At 39.9% G+C, this 18509-nt stretch overlaps 1 protein-coding gene across 1 annotated transcript in view; it reads left to right on the top strand.

Moving 5' to 3' along the window:
* The window catches only part of tbc1d8b (TBC1 domain family member 8B), a 107215-nt gene that overhangs the window by 41093 nt on the left and 47613 nt on the right, over positions 1-18509 (top strand). The window contains exons 6-12 of the mRNA XM_072271026.1: positions 6-213; positions 2116-2292; positions 5485-5664; positions 7686-7836; positions 10392-10606; positions 11912-12029; positions 18095-18380. Coding sequence (XP_072127127.1) covers positions 6-213; positions 2116-2292; positions 5485-5664; positions 7686-7836; positions 10392-10606; positions 11912-12029; positions 18095-18380 — 1335 coding nt within the window. The remainder of the gene's footprint in view (positions 1-5; positions 214-2115; positions 2293-5484; positions 5665-7685; positions 7837-10391; positions 10607-11911; positions 12030-18094; positions 18381-18509) is intronic.

Raw genomic sequence — 18509 nt, 5'->3', positions numbered from 1 at the left:
TTTAGACTTTTGGAGAATCGAGCGAGGAATGAATATTTCACTGCACTCTTTAGGCTTCCCAGGGAAGAAAGTCTGGATGACGTGCTTGACTGTTTTCTTTGGATTCCCTTTTACCATACCCATGCATTTGGGAAAATGTTCATTTCAGAAAAATACATCTGCTTCAGTAGCCAGGATGGAAATCATTGTAATGTAGTCATTCCACTGCGGGAGGTAATGAATTATTGGTAAAATTGTTATAAATCTGTAGAGCAAAGCTTAATCATGGACACAGGAGACTGCAGATGCTGTCAAACAAGTTTTGTATTTGATATGTAATATTAAAAGAACTTGGGGGGGGGGGGGGTTAAAGCCCCTGCTAGACCTTTCTTAGAAATTTCAAAGAAGTGGTTAACGCTAAAATTGTTAAAAATCCAGCTTTAAAGTGTCTTTTCTTGGCACTATAATGAAAAGGTGAAAGATGCTTATGTCCTTATTTGTATCTACATCACACCAAGGAAGCTTATTACTAACCTGCAATGTAGGTTTGGGTTACAGTTTTTCTACTGCTATCTTTGCAGGGAGGTTCTGGGGAGCTAGGCACTCCCTAAGAGGGCCGATCGAAAGGTTGGGAATTATCGACAGTTTGAGAAATGTTCAGGTTCTCTGTTCCCACAAACTAGGCATTTACACCAAAGGAATGCTGTTATAAATCTCACTGATCTGGCTGTAAGGGTTTTTAATATTTCATTTCAAACCAATATTTTCCACAGGCAAAATTGCATTATCAGTTCTAGCTTCAAAGAGCCATTTTGTTGTTACATACTGTTCTGGTCTTTAAGTAGGGCTACACATTTCTTGCAGAAAGAATGGTCTGTTTTCATATAGCTGCTGTTACAATATTAAACATTTAGCTAATTTTATGATCAATTTTGATGTGACACATCAAACAGGACCTTTGCAGTGCTTAAGTGTCATAGCCCTACTTGCATTTGTTTGTGTAAGTGCTATAACATCACAAAGTCGTAGTTTTATACAACATCGAAATGGATCCTTCGGCCCAACTCACCCATGCTGACCATGTTGCCTACCCAAGGATGCAGAGGATATTTATTTATTGATACAGCCTGAAGAAGACCCTTCCAGCTCTTCGAGCTACGCTGTCCCAGCAACCCCACAACGTTGAATAACCCTAACCTAATCACATGACAATTTGCAACAACCAGTTAACCTATCCAGTACGTCTTTGGACTGGCGGGGGGTGGAAACCAGAGCACCCGGGGGAAAACCCACACATTCCATTGGTAGGACATACAGAGAGTCCTTAGAGACCAGCGCCAGAATTAAACTCTGAATTCCGGAATGCCCCGAGCTGTAATAGCGTCATACTAATTTGTTTGTTATCATGGCACCAAGATGCTGCCTGCATTAGAGTGTCTTATGAGGATTAGTTGAGTGAGCTAGGGCTTTTCTCTTTGGAGCAAAGAGGATGATGGATGACTTGATAGAGGTATACAAGATGATAAGCAGCTGAGATAGTCTGGATAACTGGAGAATTTATTTTCCCCAGGGTGGAAATGGCTCATATGAGGGGCCATAATTTTAAGGTGATTGGAGGAATGTATAGTGGAGGTGTCAGAGATAGATTTTTTTACACAGAGAGTGGTCAGTGTGCTTGGAATGCCCTGCCAGGGGAGATGGTCGAGACAGAAATATTAAGGACATTCTAACTCTTAAGACAGGCATATGGATGATGGGAAAATGGAGGGCTATGTAGGAGAGATTGGTCTTTGACTAGGTTAAAAGATCAGCACAATATTGTGGAGTGAAAGATCTATACTATACCACAGTGTTCTATGTTCTGGGCCCGTTCCATTTGGCTAATAACCCCCTCCCTACACCTTTCCTGTCTATCCTCTGAACCTTTCCTATGCATAAATGGTTTGCTTCATGCTTTAGTTATAATTCTTAATGAAGTACAGGTTTAGTGTCATCTGACTATATACACACACATACACACACACATTGTGATGCATATGAACTATTTCCAATGTTCTTTCAGCTTCATCCTCACTAACACCTTTAGCTAGAGGCTATGGAAATGTGAACATCAGATTGATGTGAGTTTTCCAACAGGTCACTGGTATGGAAACGCCAGGTGGTTCAGGCAAACACATCTCCTTCAGTACCAGAAGTAAAATAACATTTCGCTTCACTGAAATTAAGGACAGTGATGGTCTGACGAAGAAACTCCAAGGGAAGCTGAAGTGTGGCACGGGTGGAAGCACACAAGACACTTTAGGAAAAGGAGAGGTAAAGATCTTTGGGGGATTGTTATTTGCAAAAGTTCACAGTTTAAAATAAATTTATTTTCAAAGTACGTATATATCACCATATAAACCCTGAGGTTCATTTTCTTGCGGCATAATAAACCTATAGAATAATAACCCTAACCAAATTAATGATTCTGAGATACATCTGCGGATGCTCTGAGACACATCATCAAGGATGTAACCTGGGGTCATCGGGTGTTTTGGGTCTTTCAACATCATACACCCTTGCCCAGGCGACCCAGCCGGGGTTGATCAGACTCCAGCTTGTGTCCCAGCAGCATTCGCCCACGGATCATCCCTCCTGATCCATAGCCATCTGGAGGCTCTCTCAGTGGCCTCTGTGATGGTCCTGATAGCTTTTCTCTTGCCAGCCCCAGTGATGCCAAGTAGGGTGTAGACTCTGCAGAGTGAGTGGCCGGCAAAACCCCTGCATCCTACTTCGATGGGCTCGCAGTGAGCCCTCCAGCACTGCTCCACCAGCTCCTGGTACTTGGCCCACTTCCGCTCATTTGCCTCCTCAATGCGGTCCTCCCAGGGAACTGTCAACTGGATGAGGACAACCTTCTTCAAGGACACTGAAGAAAGGACCACATCCGGCCTCAGTAAAGTTGTTGCTATTTAGTCGGGAAACTTCAGCTGCCTCCCCAGGTCAACTTGAAGCAGCCAATCTGATGCGGTGCTAAGCAGGCCCTATGATGATGCTGGTCTGGGCTGACGTAGGGGCTGTGCTCCGGCTCTGTCAAAGGAGATGTTATTCCTCTGACCACTCTTTTTGCTGGTGGTCATGGCCATCGCAATGCTTTCTGCCACTGCCTTCAGCACCTGGTCATGATGCCACCGGTAGCAACCTTCCCCCAAGGCTTTAGGGCAGCTGCTAAGGATGTGCTCCAGTGATCCTCTTTCTGGACAGAGAGGACATGCTGGTGTATCACTCTTGCCCCAGACATGGGGAGGTTTGCAGGGGTTGGCAAGACATCATAGACGGTCTGAATCATAAATTTAATGCACTAGGGTTCTACCTGTCAGATGTCAGACCAGGAAAGACTTCCCAATATGGGCTTTCAGCCAGAATGTAGAAGATAACAAACTGCAAATACAAAAAGAAAGAAGTTATGATAATAAGTAAGCAATAAGTATTGAGAACATGAGATGAGGTGAAGTGAATTGAATTGAGTCCATTGGCTGTGGGAACAGTTCAATGAGGGGCAAGTGAAGTTATCCCTTTTGGTTCAAGAGCCTGCTGGTTGAGGGTTAACAACTGTTCCTGAACCTGCTAGTGTAAGTCCTGAGGCTCCTGTGCCACCTTCCTGATGGCAACAGTGGGAAGAGAGCGTGACCTGGGTGGTGGGGGTCCCTAATAACGGATGCTACTTTACTGCGATAACGCTTTGTGTAGATGTGCTCAAACGTTGTCGAAGGCTTTATCCTGAAGGACTGGACTGTATCACTTCTTTTTGTAGGATTCAAAGTTCAAGGGCTTTGGCGTTTTCGTACCAGGCCTTGATGCAACTTGGTATGGAAATACCATAGTAGATTAGAAGTTTGGTACTGGTTGTTTAAATTGTAGAATTGCTGCTGCTAGTATCAGGAACCATGAAAGTCATAGGATTATTATAAAGTTTCTAATCCTCCTTTACTACTCTAGCATTTATGTGTTTGCAAGCCTATCTATATGGTGGACTCTTCATTTACTTACGAGCGGTGAGTGATAAGTTTGTGACCTGAGGTAGAAGGAGTCAACTTTAGAAAACCAAGCACATTTATTTTTCAACATAGTCCCCTCCTACATTTACACACTTAGTCCAGCGGTTGTGGAGCATATGGATCCCTTCTTTGTAGAAATCGGCGTCTTGGACCTCCAGAAAGTGGTCCACAGCAGGGGTGATTGATAAGTTTGTGGCTCAAGGTAGAAGGAGATGAGTTATTAACTTCAAACTTTCTGCATAATCACTCAGAGTTGTACTGCACATGCATGTGATGAAAGCTGTATAACTCATCTCCTTCTACCTTAGGCCACGAACTTATCAATTACCCCTGCTATGGACCACTTTCTGGAGGTCCAAGATGCCAACTTCTGCAAAGAAGGGATGCATATGCTCCACGACTGCTGAACTAAGTATGTAAATATAGGAGGGGACTATGCTGAAAAATAAATATGCTAGGTTTTCTAAAATTAACTCCTTCTACATTAGGCCATGAACTTATCAATCACCCCTTGTAAGTCAGGGGCAGTTCGGGATTGATGATAAATGCTGGTGTCGTCAGTGGTGTTCACATACAGTAAACTCTCAACTATTTGCATGTGCATCCAGAATTCTAGTGCTAAAATTTCTCAGAATATTAAGCAATTTAATATTTTTTTCTTAAACATAAATTAGAATTTAATTTAATATTTTTTTCTTAAACATAAATCACCACAATGATTTTAGTCTATTCTCTGTCTCCCATCAACCTTCAGCAGAGCAGATTGTCCTCAGTCTCTCATGTGTATAAATGGTGGTTAGTTCCAATTTTGCTTCTGAAACTGTGTTATTTCTCCTTTCTATCCACTTTGTTGGATAACAATACTCTTGGCTTAGGTACAAATCAGATGCATATTCTTAACATTGAAAATGAAAATGGAAATGTGTAAAGCTAGGACATAGTTTGGCAATATATTTGCAAGTTTATTGCATGCCATTCTCATGTGACTTGGATGCCTTATAGCTGAGAGTTTGCTGTACTATGAAGAAATAAAAAGAATATCTTGTATTTGAAATACCTTATTTGTGGAACCTCTCTAGTAAGCCCTTTTCTGCATTACTCCTAAGATATTATGCCCTTTCTGACAGTAATTTATATACACTGAAATCATTATTTTTTCCATGCATGTATCTGGACATTATAGTAAACTTGTTATCAATCTGTAGAGTAACGGTTTAATCATGAAGACACAAGAGATACAGACTGATGCAGTGGTTTCAATGCGAAATATCAAAATTCTTTTCCTTCTACAGATGCTGATCAACCTGCTGAGTTCCCCCAACCGATTGCTGCAAAGCTTAATCGTGGATTTTAGTTAAATAAGAAATAGTTTAGAATCTTTACTTGGAGCAGCTGAGCTAATCCAACTTTCCTTGGTGTAGAAGCTGATTACTCATACTTTGATGTGTGATGCATCTTTTTTCGGTAGGAATCGTGTCTAAAAGTTGCTCAGGGAGATGATGCCTTCCTTGGGCACAGTGATTCCATGTTTTCACTTACTGGTGAACAACATAGTGCATTACTGAAAGAAAGCAATAAAACAGTCAATACCGAAGCATTAATGCGAGCCTTTCATCCACAAGAGGCAGAAAATCTGGATTCAAAAATGGCAAGTAGTTTTTTTTGTTTGTACATAAAAAAATTTGGTGTGCAGTTTTTACATATTTTGCTACATCACCTCCGTGTTAACAATCTGGTTAATTGTGTCCATTGATAATTTTTTCCGCTTGCAGGTTTAGACCTTTAAGGTACAGGTAACCCCCATGTTACAGCTATTCTTACTTAAACCCATTGGGGCATAGGCTGCTGACACCAGCTTGCCCGAGTTCTATATCCTGGGCCAGTCTTTCAAGTTGTCCCCTTGTCCAACCCTCCTCCTTTCGTAGCCGGATTTGGGACTATCTGTGGCGGAATTTTACAGCCATCCACGTTATGGAAATCCGCTCTTATTAGGAATTTCACTTACAGAAAATTTGAGAAGCTGAATAAGATTCACTCTTTGTGTGGAGAAAATGTAAAGAAATAAATGCAATTTTTTCCATCTCATGCTTGTTGATGCATGTGCAGGTGATGTGGCTTTGGGTTATGGAAAGTCATGATATGGACTGTTCTCTGACATGGAGGTCACCTGTATAATGTCATGTGTTTTGTAGAGTAAATTACTGTTTGAATAGTCTAGAATCCTGAGATTGGTTATGTCATTATATTATTATATATAATATAAAATCATTGTATTATTTTGTCTAACATCAAAGGTTTCAAAGGTACATTTAATGTCAGAAAATGTATACAATAAACATCCTGAAATGCTTTTTCTTCACAACCATCCGCAAAAGCAGAGAAGTGCTGCCAAAGAATGAATGATAGTTAAATGTTAGAACCCCAAAGTCCCCCCCAACTCCCCTCCCTCCCGTGCATAAGCGGCAGTAAGCAACAATCCCCTTCCCCCCTCTGGCAAAAAAAAACATCGGCACCCACCACTGAGCACTCAAGTGTGAGCAAGGCAACAGCAAAGACACAGACTTGTAGTACTCCAAAGACTACTAGTTCACCCGGTATTTGACGTACCACAGGCTCCCTTCCTCCTTAATAAAGGAGAAAGAGGTGTCTCCGTTCCACAGTGAGAGGTGAGACATAAACAACTCGCTGGTTTACGATGTTAAAAGTCCGCTGCGTTGCTTTTTCCGAGCTCTGTGCATGAAGATCTTGGGTCAACAGGCACACAGCCTTAGATCTTCCATCTGCCATGACACATGGATCTCTTGCCCGGACACTGACCTTTGATTCCCACCCTCCCACCCCGTTTCCAGAGGCACGAAATCTCAGTCCTCCAAAGGCAAGTGAAGCTTTTAGGCCGCGCCCTAATATAAGAATTTTTATTTAAGCATGTCCTTCAAAATTTGAAAGGCATCTGGGCAGGCAGGGATGGAGGGTAACACACATCAAATTTGCTGGTGAACGCAGCAGGCCAGGCAGCATCTCTAGGAAGAGGTACAGTCGACGTTTCGGGCCGAGACCCTTCGTCAGGACCCTGGGTTGGAATGGAGGGTTATAGATCACCTGAAGGCAGATGAAATTAGTTTTTATCGCCATCAGGGTGGGTTGTCACAGCCATTATTGGCTGAAAGTCATATTCCTGTATTGATTTGTTCCATGTAATACTGTGGTTTAAATTTCAAGAACCAGGAGCCCAGTAGTAATCTAGGGGCTACAGTTGTGTTTTATAGAGAGGTAGGAATTGTAAAAACAAAATTGAGTCACTCCAGCGACTTCATTAGATTTGCTTTATTTATCTGGACATTGTTTGTTATTTCAATATGAATTGCTTTTCTCAGCCATGCCAGTAGACGCTTCTTCTTCTCCTAACATGCATAATAAAACAAATTGATTATCAAAGTTGTTTTTGGTTCTTCTTCAATTCTAAATATTGGTAACAGGTTGGTCTGGAAGAGTAATTTAATTCTAGGGTATTTGTTAAAGTCCAAGACAAGAAAATCCAGGTCATGATGGTTCCTTTAATGTGCTCCAGCAAGTTTATTGCAGGCAGAAAATTATTGCTTCATTACCAATATATAAATGTATTGTTTGAGGATGAGATACTAAACTGCAGCTTTTTTTTATGGGTTGCAGTTAAAAGAAAAGATGAAGGTGCAGTCATGGAACATTCATTTTGTAGAATATGGTCAAGGAGTCTGTATGTTTCGTACAAAAAAGACTCGAGAACTGGTAATGCGAGGAATCCCAGAAGCCTTAAGGGGAGAACTTTGGCTGTTGTTTTCAGGTATGTGTTGTCACCTGTGTGGCTATGAAACAAGTCTTTCAAATGATTAGTCATTTAAATTTGCAGAAATGAATGAAATTCTGTTTTTCCAAATTACAGAGTGTGTTTCCACACATTTTTCACAATAGTGGAATCCATTTTGTGGTTTTCTTTTCTTTGGTATGAGCCTGCTTTAACTCTTGCAGAGTCAGTAGAAGACAAATTTCAAGAAATGATGCGTGAATTGGGTTGGCTGCTCCTTTGGGACTCGACACACCTGTCTGTAACTGGATCTTGTACTTCTTAACAGAAAGACTGCAGTCAATCCAAGATGGTAGCTCCATCCCAGGCCTGTGTGCTCAGCCAGATGCCGCTCACATTGCTGACTCACAACTGCATTGCCAGATCCAGGTGAAACAACATCATCAAGTTCACTGATGATACAACAGTAGTTGGTCTCTCAGCAACAATAATGAGTCAGCATACAGAGAGAATGGAGAGAGGTTTGTCAAATGGTGTGAGAACAGCAATCTGCGTCTCAACATGGACAAGACAAAAGAGATGATTGTGGACTTCGGGACGGTGTAGATGGACCTCTTTCCATTGCACATCAATGGCTCTGCCATGGAGATAGTGAAGAGCACAAAGTTTCTAAGTGTGAATGTAACAGACGATCTAACCTGCACCTACAACATCTCCTCATTAGTCAAGAAGACACATCAGTGTCTACACTTTGAGGAGGTTGAGGTATGCAAGGTTCCCCGCTCCCATTCTAACAGCTCTCCACAGGAGCACTATCAAAAATGTCCTGTCTGGCTGCATCGTGTGATATGGAACCTGCAAGGCTTTGGACTGCAAGACCCTACAGAGGGTAGTTAAAACCGCAGTGAGGATCGTTGGGCTCTCCCTCCCTGCTATTTGTGACATTTAGTGGGAACATTGTATACAAAGGGGCTGAAGCATTTTTGAGGACTACCACCTATCTCATTTGAGGACTACCACCTGTCTATTTCTTTGAGCCCCTCTCATCAGGAAAGAGATACAGGAACATCAGGACTAGGACTATCAGACTGGGTAACAGCTTCCTATGAGACAACTGAGTGACCTGCCACCACCAAGGTCTCGTCACTAGAACAGCGAGCTGTGCACTGTATACTGTTTATCTGTGCTGTGCACTTCATGTGCATTTTGAGTTATATTTTATTGACATTTCTGGTAATATTTTGTTTTATGTGTTGTGTGTAATATATGTATTGTGGGTGCAGCGTACTCCACAGTATCACTGTTTTTCGTTTGGTTGTCACATGACAATTAACTTGAATTTGAATTAGTGGCAAAACGAGGTATAATGAAAGCTATATATTTCGCAACAACACAGTACAGGCTTTTCGACCCATGCTGTTGTCTTGACCTTTTAACCTACTCTAAGATCAATCTAACCCTTCCCTCCTACATAGCTGTCCATTCATCCATGTGTCTATCTTAGAGTTGCTTAAATGTCCCTAATATATCTGCCTCTACCACCACCCCTGGCAGGGCATTTCACACACTCACCACTCTCTCTGTTTTAAAAAAAATACATGAGTTGCCACTAACATCCCTTTTATACTTCCCTCCGATCTTAAAATTATGCCCCCGGTATTAGCCATTTCCATCCTGGGGGAAAAAAGTCTCTGGCTATCTGCTTGATGTGTGCCTCTTATTATCTTGTACAGCTCCAGCATGTGGCTGCCAGATTGCATGGAAGCTTGTTTGGCTTGGTCCAGACAGGTTGGGACATTAAGGCATTTAGATGGTAATTTCTTGCAAATGAGAGATCCTGACATTTACTAATCAGATTTAATGCAAGTAACTGCAGAAATCTAGAACTGGATTTTGAGCCTTATGGGTGTGTAGTTTAATGGTAAATCCTCTGTAGTTTGTGGATCATGTGTTTCCCAGACTTATTTCTCTTGTCCCCTAACCAGCCTTCCTTTGTCTGAATTACTGTTTCTTCTGACTCCTTCCTTAGATCTCCTGTCTTTCCCATCCCAGTTACCCACCTTAAGTGTATACATTTCTATCTCCTCTGTCCAGCTGTAGCCTATCACATTAAATTATCCCTTCAGCAGCTGGCTGATCCTCTCAATGTGCCATCATTGGGAAAATGAAATCTTACCACTAAAAACATGTCAGGTTTCTCAGCTTCTTTGATAACTCCAATCAAAATAAACTTGTAATGTACTGCAGTGTGATCAATTAACAGAGAATTTTATTTATAACCTAACTGAAAATTCATTATACAGATGCTGGGAGAGCAAATATTTAACTGCATCTTCTTAAGGCAGATTCCAATGCGTGTCCTTTGTTAAGAGCAGAGTTGGTTTTGGATACGCTTTTGGATAACAATCCTTGTATCTGCAAAAAGATGTGTCAGCTGACAGTTTCTGTTCTTAAAAATAAGTCATTTTCAGAACACCAATAAAAATTAGATATTTGATTTTTATATTGGTGGATATTTCTAAATAATAATGCCTTGTTCATTGTCTACGGCAGTATAATGACAGAGGTAAATTTTGTGAAAATTCAACTTTTAGGTGCAGTTAATGACATGGCTGCTCACCCAGGCTATTATACGCAATTGGTGGAAAGGTCGATGGGCACCTGTAGTCTGGCTACTGATGAAATAGAACGTGACCTACATCGCTCACTTCCTGAACATCCAGCTTTTCAAAGTGATACAGGCATCTCTGCATTGAGAAGAGTTCTCACAGCCTATGCTTCCCGGAACCCGAAGATAGGCTATTGTCAGGTTGGATTTGGTAGCTCACTGTCAAACTAACTATTTTCAAGTGTGTATATATTAATGGGTTATGGAGTGATGATACATCCCTACCAAAGGAGTAAAGAGCTCATTCCCCCTACTAGCCTGCAAGTTACCATTGAGCAAGGTGTAGCAATTGCTTAGCCTCCCTGATCTGGGTCAAGTGAAGCCATGGGAGCAGGTGGTGGTTGGTGGTCTGAGTAGCTGGTGCATATCACAAGTCCTGGTTATGCGATTGCTAACGCCAGGCAGACTGAAGGGTATTGATAATGCCTGGGGTCACCTGTCTTGTAAAGACACTGCCTAGAAGAAGTGGCAAATTACTTCTGTAGAAAAATTTGCCAAGGGCAATCATAATTAAAGACAATGATTGCCCACATCAGACACCATGACACATAGTGTTGATGACTATGTTAAATCATTGTTTCTTCTTTAATATCTGGGCAAACCTCATATAAAGAAAGATTTGAACTTTATTCTGCAATTGCATGGATAATAAATGTCAGTACATCTCAGGTGAGTGGCCAAAGGATAATTAAGGACGCAAGGGGAAATAATTTTCTGGTTAAAGTATTTCTACCTTTAGTACAACTTTCCCAACTGAAGTATTGTTTTCTCAGTGAACTGAACAGTATATTTTGTTTTTTGTAAATTTGGCGTTTGTTTTGGGTAAGTATGGGGGTATAAGTATCTTCACCAGGATATGTCTGGCAAAGCAAATTTGGAATCAAATTAGTTTCTGTACTTGAACTATGCTGGATCAAGCAGTTAGAGTTCATAAATTGGATTTTGAAGGATAGTTGGACCTGGCTGGGATTTTGAAGGTTGAAGGGTAGTTGGACCACGTCTGGGATAACCCCGGACATGGTGGATGCTTAGGGAAGTTTTTAGAGGTTTCTTTTTCATACATTAATTGGATTCAGCTGAACATAGAGCTAACCCTTAACTCCTCTGGCTGTGGGTTTAAGGTTATGATATCTTGAGATAGTTACGTTCATGGGTACTATATACATTTGTAAATACAGGTTGCTGCACAGTTCTTTAATCGCTGTTGCTGCCCTACACTATCCTGTTCCATTGGCTAGATCAAAAGTTGGATGTCACTTAATGTTTGAATGGCCTAGGCCAGGAGTTCCCAATTTTCTTTATGCCATGGATCCCTACCATTAATTGAGGGGTAGGCCCCAGGTTGGGACCCCCGGGCCTAGGCAAAATGCATGATGTTGTAACTTCATGAATAGTTGCAAGTTATTTAGTAGAGTATATGTTCTTTCTTTCATATTACTTGCAAAGGCGATGAATATTTTGACATCTGTTTTACTACTTTATGCAAAAGAAGAAGAAGCCTTTTGGTTACTGGTTGCTGTGTGTGAAAGGATGTTGCCAGATTATTTCAATCGTCGAATAATTGGTAAGCATTAGATTCTCTGATGTGCATTTTTGAAGTTTTGTTTCCAAATGCAGTTTCATCTAACAGCGTACAGTGGGCACACAGGATTGTTGTCTGTTGAATTTAAAAATAAGCTTTCATTGTGAGTATCCTTGACAATAAGTTTATAACTGCTGTAGTCCCTTGTCATTTGCTGAGAAATGTTCATGAGGTAAATTTATGCCAGCAGATGTTACGTATTGAGTGATTTAATTTTGCTCAGTGGAGGACTTCAGAAGTTTGCTGGACAAGTTTGTCCATTTGGTCTCTATAAGCAATCTTTAGTTGTTCAGTGGTGAAACCACATTTTGGTGTGACTTTATTGGGCACAATCAAGAATTAAAAGATTGGATTTTGTAAACAACAATTGAGCTGTTACCTTTTGAGTAGAAGCTTTCAGCCACTCCATCCAGTCCTCATTTACCCATCGGTTCTCCTTCTGTGAGTTAGTTTTGAATTGTTTGTTTATTTTCTACCTGTTCCTGACTGTCCTCTGTTGTATCATTTTGTCATTATTACACTTAACGGGATTTTCCTTTCCCGTTTCATGGTGTAAGCAGACATGAAGAACATCTTATGATAAAATAATCTTGTTGTATTCATATCCTGCTTGAACTTAATCTCCTAGTAATCTCTTTAACTCCTGTCATCTACAAGCTTCCACTTCTGTGTGTTTGCACTTAATTTCCACTACTCTGGTATGGGAGCAGTCGCTAAGTTCTGATGTTCTTTCTGTAAGTCGTTCTTATTGTTTACCTTTTTCTGCTGTTATCCTCCTTAATATCTGTTGCATCATATCTTTATTGTTGAATTCTATGCCATAGTGCTCCTGTGATCCTCTTAATATTTCTATTACAAATCAATTTATGCATATATTTAGTGGTTTATGTACAGAGCCCAATAAACACTTATGTAGAATAAGTAGAGCAGGTTAAAAAAAATAAGAAAAATAAGCTGATTCTGGTTTTGTGCATAAATTGGAATTTTACAAGCCACACCAATTTTATTGCATGTAGATTGTGTTAAGTTCTGGTTTCCTCATTACAGGACAGGACTGACGTGGAAGCTTTAGAGAGCGTGTGAAGGAGATTTGCCAGGATGTTGCCTAGATTAGAGAGCATTGCTTATGAGCGAGCTAGGGCTTTTCTCTTTGGAGAGGAGGAGGATGAGAGGTAACCTGATAGAGGTGTACAAGTTCATAAGAGGCATAGATAGAACAGGCAGCTAGAGTGTTTTACCCAGGATGGAAATGACTAGTATGCGGGGACATAACTTTAAGGTGTTTGGGGAAAAACGTGTGGGGGGAATGTCACAGGTAGGTTTTTTTTTAAACACAGAGTGATATGTAAGTGGAACATGCTGCTGGCTGTGGTGGTAGAGGCATTTACTTTAGGGGCACTTAAGAGACTCTTAGGCATGTGGGTGAAAGAAAAATGGAGGACTGTGGGAGGAGTAGGTTAGATTGATCTGCAAGAGCTTGTACTGGGTGGTTTGTTCTGTATTCTAATGAGTTAATGTTGAAAGTTGTTCCATAAGTAGCTTGTTACTTTATTAACTAGGTTAAGTACAACCATGACTAGGTCAGAGATTAACCTACCAAAAAACATTTTGCTGATGATATAAACTCATTTGTAATCACTGAAAATGGGGCAATCTTTTGCCATTTTGTTTGAAGAGTTTATGTGCAACCTTGGTCATATCACGCCATTGTTTATCTGTCAAAGATTGAGATCTCTTTGATTTGTTCCAGTAGGTTGTCCTTACGTTGAGCACTGAGTTATTTTGGCATCTCTTTGAATCAAGTTCGATCCATCCCAAGGGCAAAGTACATCTGATCTCTCCCTAGAGGCAATTACTAGTTTCTCCCAGAATAGCTGTTTATATGATTAATGAGAATGTCCTTCCAAGCTATAATCATGTGACTCAAGTCCTGGTAATCCTGAAAGTGATGTTGTTGCCAGTAACCAGGCTCTGTTTGGCGTAGGTACTCTGGACTCAATTTGCACACACATGTGACTGATGTATTTGGGCAACTTCAAATATGCTCAATCTGAAGATGCTTCTTGTAATTACACTGGTTCAATATGTAAACACAGTACATGAGTCCTGCTGAAGGGGCTTGGGCCAAAATGTCTACACTCTGTAGATGCTGCCTGACCTGCTGAGTTCCTCCAGCATTGTGTGTGTGTGTTACTTGGGTTCAGTAGGTACAATTTTATTTGAAGTATGATTTGCATCTTTGTTCCTGTTTTGAATGCCATATCATCTTACTCCATCCCCCAGGCAATCTGTCACAATAAGCTGTATTGTGTCTACCTGTAAAAGTTCAACATATTTTCTCCTAACATGTTATGTACTATGTCAGTATAAGTAAAATGGCGTGTGTAAAAGTGACAGTTAGTACTATAACTGTGGCATTTTTTCCTCAATTCAGTTGAGTGCATTTGGATAATAAGCTTAGGTTACTGCATCTTAATGCCATTCATGAATAATTCAGGTCCTTTAATATTACTAAACATATTGTTCTTGTAAAATGGAAACCTGACAGCACAGAAGCCTTTTGTTTTGAGTTTGACGAAATTGCTAAAATATCCTTGTGAAATTCTTCCCTGTATTTGGATCTGTTTGAGATAGTGTTGTAGCAAACCTTTAATATGTAAATCTCTGTGCTGTGTGCTCTAAAATATTTGTGGCTCTGGAATGATAAGCTTCAGTGCCTTTCAAAATGTACATGTTTATAGTTTAATTACATTCAGAATGTCATTTGGCAAAGCTAAAATTCTTATTTATTAGCACAGTTTAGACTTAAATTTTATTTTCATTTTAATTGGAACTTGCTAGCTTCAAGGGAAACATGGCCTGTTCAATGAATCTTCAATGAAATTATTTACATTATAGTTGAGCACTGGCACTTGCCACATCCAGATCCCTTCATTGAGAACTTCCTGAATAGCAAGGTAACTAACTTAGCCATCAACAAATTTAGCGACCATTGCTTTGACAACTTCCCTTAATATAAATTGTAAAAGTCGATCCCTGTAGAATACCACTGCCCAACCAGAAAATGACAAATTTATTCATGCTCTGATTTCTGGCAATATATCTCTGCCATTATGTTACTTCCTACATCATCTTTTGTTTTTCTTCATAGTTTTTGATGTTGCACTTTATCACGTGCCTTCTGGAAATCTTAGTACACACAGTACATATGTTTCTCCACAACCATTCTTAATCTGAACCATTTCAATAAATTGGTCAAACATAATTTTAATTACAGAAAATCATATTGACTTTGCCTGATTACACAACAAAAAAAATCAAAGTAATATATTTAATATAGCTTCTAGCATTCATCCCATGACAGATGTTGTGCTATCTAGCCTGCAGTTTCATACCTTATTTTCCTCCCTTTTTGAATAAATGAATTACATTGCTATTTTCTAATCTAATGTATCCTCTCCTGAATTATTGAAATTTTGGAAAATGTAAGTTAATGCATCCAAGATCACACTAACTAATCCTTTTTAGAAAATAGTAGGAATTTCTTATTAATCTTTTAGTCATTCTTTATAGCATTTTTGTACTCCATCCAATTCTCTGATTTGCTGTCTATTACTACATCATTATATCATTGTACAAACGTTTGTATTTTTTAAAAAAGCTTCTTAAAAATAAATGAACCACTGAATTATTTAAAACACTTCAAAGCAAATAAACCATCATTTCAATGATAAGCTCTGCCATCTTCATCAGGGTTGACAGAATTTGGATCCCTGACGAAGGTGACAGAGTTTGTCATTGAAGTGTCGGTTAAAATTGATACCTGTACCTGACTGGAAGCCTGAGAAGAATTTAGTTGTTATATATACCGGGAAAGCACCAGATCCTTTTTCACTTAAAAGCAATTCAATACATTTCATTTAGTTCATAAAATGTAAAATATGGTAACAACTAACGCCAGATTCACATTGTAAGTATCTGTTGTTTTTAAATTTTTCATTGCCAAACCAAGGGTTGAAGTTCTCAGTGAAACTGCAGAATTGGTTGTCATTCCACTGCTTTGGGAGATGTTAGTTAGAATCACAGTAACAAATATTCCTGCGCACTTTGTTGCGTAGGAATTCTGAAATCCCTGATAGCTAAGTGGTGAAGTACCAGTAGTTCATGGAGGAAATTCAGGGTATAATTTTTTTCTCCTCTTGGTTGAAGATTAGGAGATATAAAGTAAGGCTTTGTTTGCAATCAGCTCACTTGTGTGAAGCAGTCATTGGTTAAATTCAAAGTAAGTTGTCTTCTTAGCCTCATTTTCACCCAATCTCCTGAGTTTGCAAATATACAAGTATTTTATTTCCTAATCATTATGACAATAAGGGGGCTTATTCTTTATCACATTGTTTTCTCATATCTAATTAAAAATTGGGCTGACAGAAATTCATTTCTCAGCTCTTAATGGAAATTGGAAGTTTATTTGCACTATAATAGAAAGTTAGGTTCATTAAAAAAGTAATGGGTAAGATGAGAATGGATTCGAAAACAAAATACTCCAAATGTTAGATATCTGAAATAAGATTTAATCATCCTTGTGTGAGTATGCTTCAAATCTTTTTTATGGCACTTGCTTTGTTGAAAGATATTTGTGATCTTTATCATGGGATTGGTGAAGGAGCATCCCATGTAACTCTACCTCTAACCTATCCTGTGTCCTTCCAAGTAAGATGAGCTTCACTGCACTAGTCTGTGACAGTTTCAGCCTTTCTGAAAGATTAACTTGATGTTATGAATCTCTTATTTCCTTAGTTTAATGTGTGTTAATACTTACTGTGTGTATGTGTTCAGTACAATGGCTGTCCTGCGGTCTGCATTGCAGACTTACTGCCCATTAACCCGCTGGCGTTTAGGGCAGCAGTGAAGGCCCTCCACCTCTGTTGGTGCTCAGGGCTTCTTTCATCGTGCCAGTAGCTTCCTCTTGGTTTTCTCTACTATCAGCCATGCAAGTCCCAGGTGGAGACTCAAGAATAGCATCTCACACAGATATAGAAGGATTCTTCATTGCTGTTTCCATAACAATTTTTTTTAACCAGTTAGGATTGTTAGCCCTGAGCTGAACCCCCAAACCTGGTGGACTGGTGAACTGGTGGTCCACTCTTAGTCTGGCCTCTACCCTTTGACCTGTTTGGCATGACTAACCCTACCAAGAGCCAAAGCACAAGGCCCTGACCCCAGCCAACAGAGCTCTCTGGGTCTACAGGCACACAAGCCTCCAAACCCTATGACAAGGTTGTAGTCCCTTGGAGGTGCATTGCTAAGTTAAAACATTTTTCCAGTATTTGTATGAGACATTTAACTAGGGTTCTGCCTGATCAAAGCTAATGCTAAAGCAAAATGATGTTGAAATTAATTCGCCAGTCCTGACGAAGGGTCTCAGCCTGAAACGTCGACTGCACCTCTTCCTAGAGATGCTGCCTGGCCTGCTGCGTTCACCAGCAACTTTGATGTGTGTTGCTTCAATTTCCAGCATCTGCAGAATTCCTGTTGTTTGAAATTAATTGTATTGCTTCTATTGCTTTATACTTTTTCTAACACCCAAATGAAAGAGCATTGTATTTATCATTGATTTTAAACTAACTTGTGTAGGAATCCCTTGATTAAATACAAAGATAAGTACCATGATCCCTGCCAATGGGCTCGTAAGATCAATTTTAAGTGCTTTTTGGGAGAAACAGAATTAAAGGAGATTGATTGTGAGAATGTAGCAGGTGCGCAGTCAGCTGTTTGATAGTGCAGTGAATCGATTGGGCCTCACCCTTATGTTCAGGTGTTTGAGTGCATGTTTTGGCTTGGAGGGCGTGGTTCATCAGTCCCCCACTGTAAGTTGCCTAGCATGTACCATTACTAAGACGACTCAGTAAAATGTTTAAGTTTGCTACTCTGTTGTTGTTCGTGCTCCGCACATATGCAACAAAAAATTTGATCACTAGAATCAATACAGCTGAGTGGGGTATGAAAAATAATTGTGTCCTGCATTATTGTCCCTGTTGTTTTAACAGGTGCTTTGGTGGACCAGGCAGTTTTTGAAGAATTCATTAGAAGTCACCTTCCTCAGCTGACTGACCACATGACAGATATGACTTTCTTCTCATCTGTTTCCTTGTCCTGGTTTCTCACTATCTTCATTTCTGTGTTGCCCATCGAGAGTGCAGTGAACGTCGTCGATTGTTTTTTCTTCGATGGTATAAAAGCAATCCTACAGCTGGGCCTGGCCATTCTAGATTATAACATGGACAAGCTGCTACTCTGCAAAGATGATGCTGAGGCAGTCACCATTTTAAACAAGTATGGAATTTAAAACCTTGTAGCCTTCATCAAGAGTTATTCTAGAAACTGTTATGGATTCTAGTTCAAGTATATATAATAGTACCACCTACTTAATTTAGGAATTATGCTATTCTGCCAAATGGTAGT

This window comes from Mobula birostris, chromosome 10 (assembly GCF_030028105.1).
Source record: "Mobula birostris isolate sMobBir1 chromosome 10, sMobBir1.hap1, whole genome shotgun sequence".
NCBI lineage: Eukaryota > Metazoa > Chordata > Chondrichthyes > Myliobatiformes > Myliobatidae > Mobula > Mobula birostris.
This window is presented reverse-complemented; position numbering and strand designations above follow the sequence as displayed.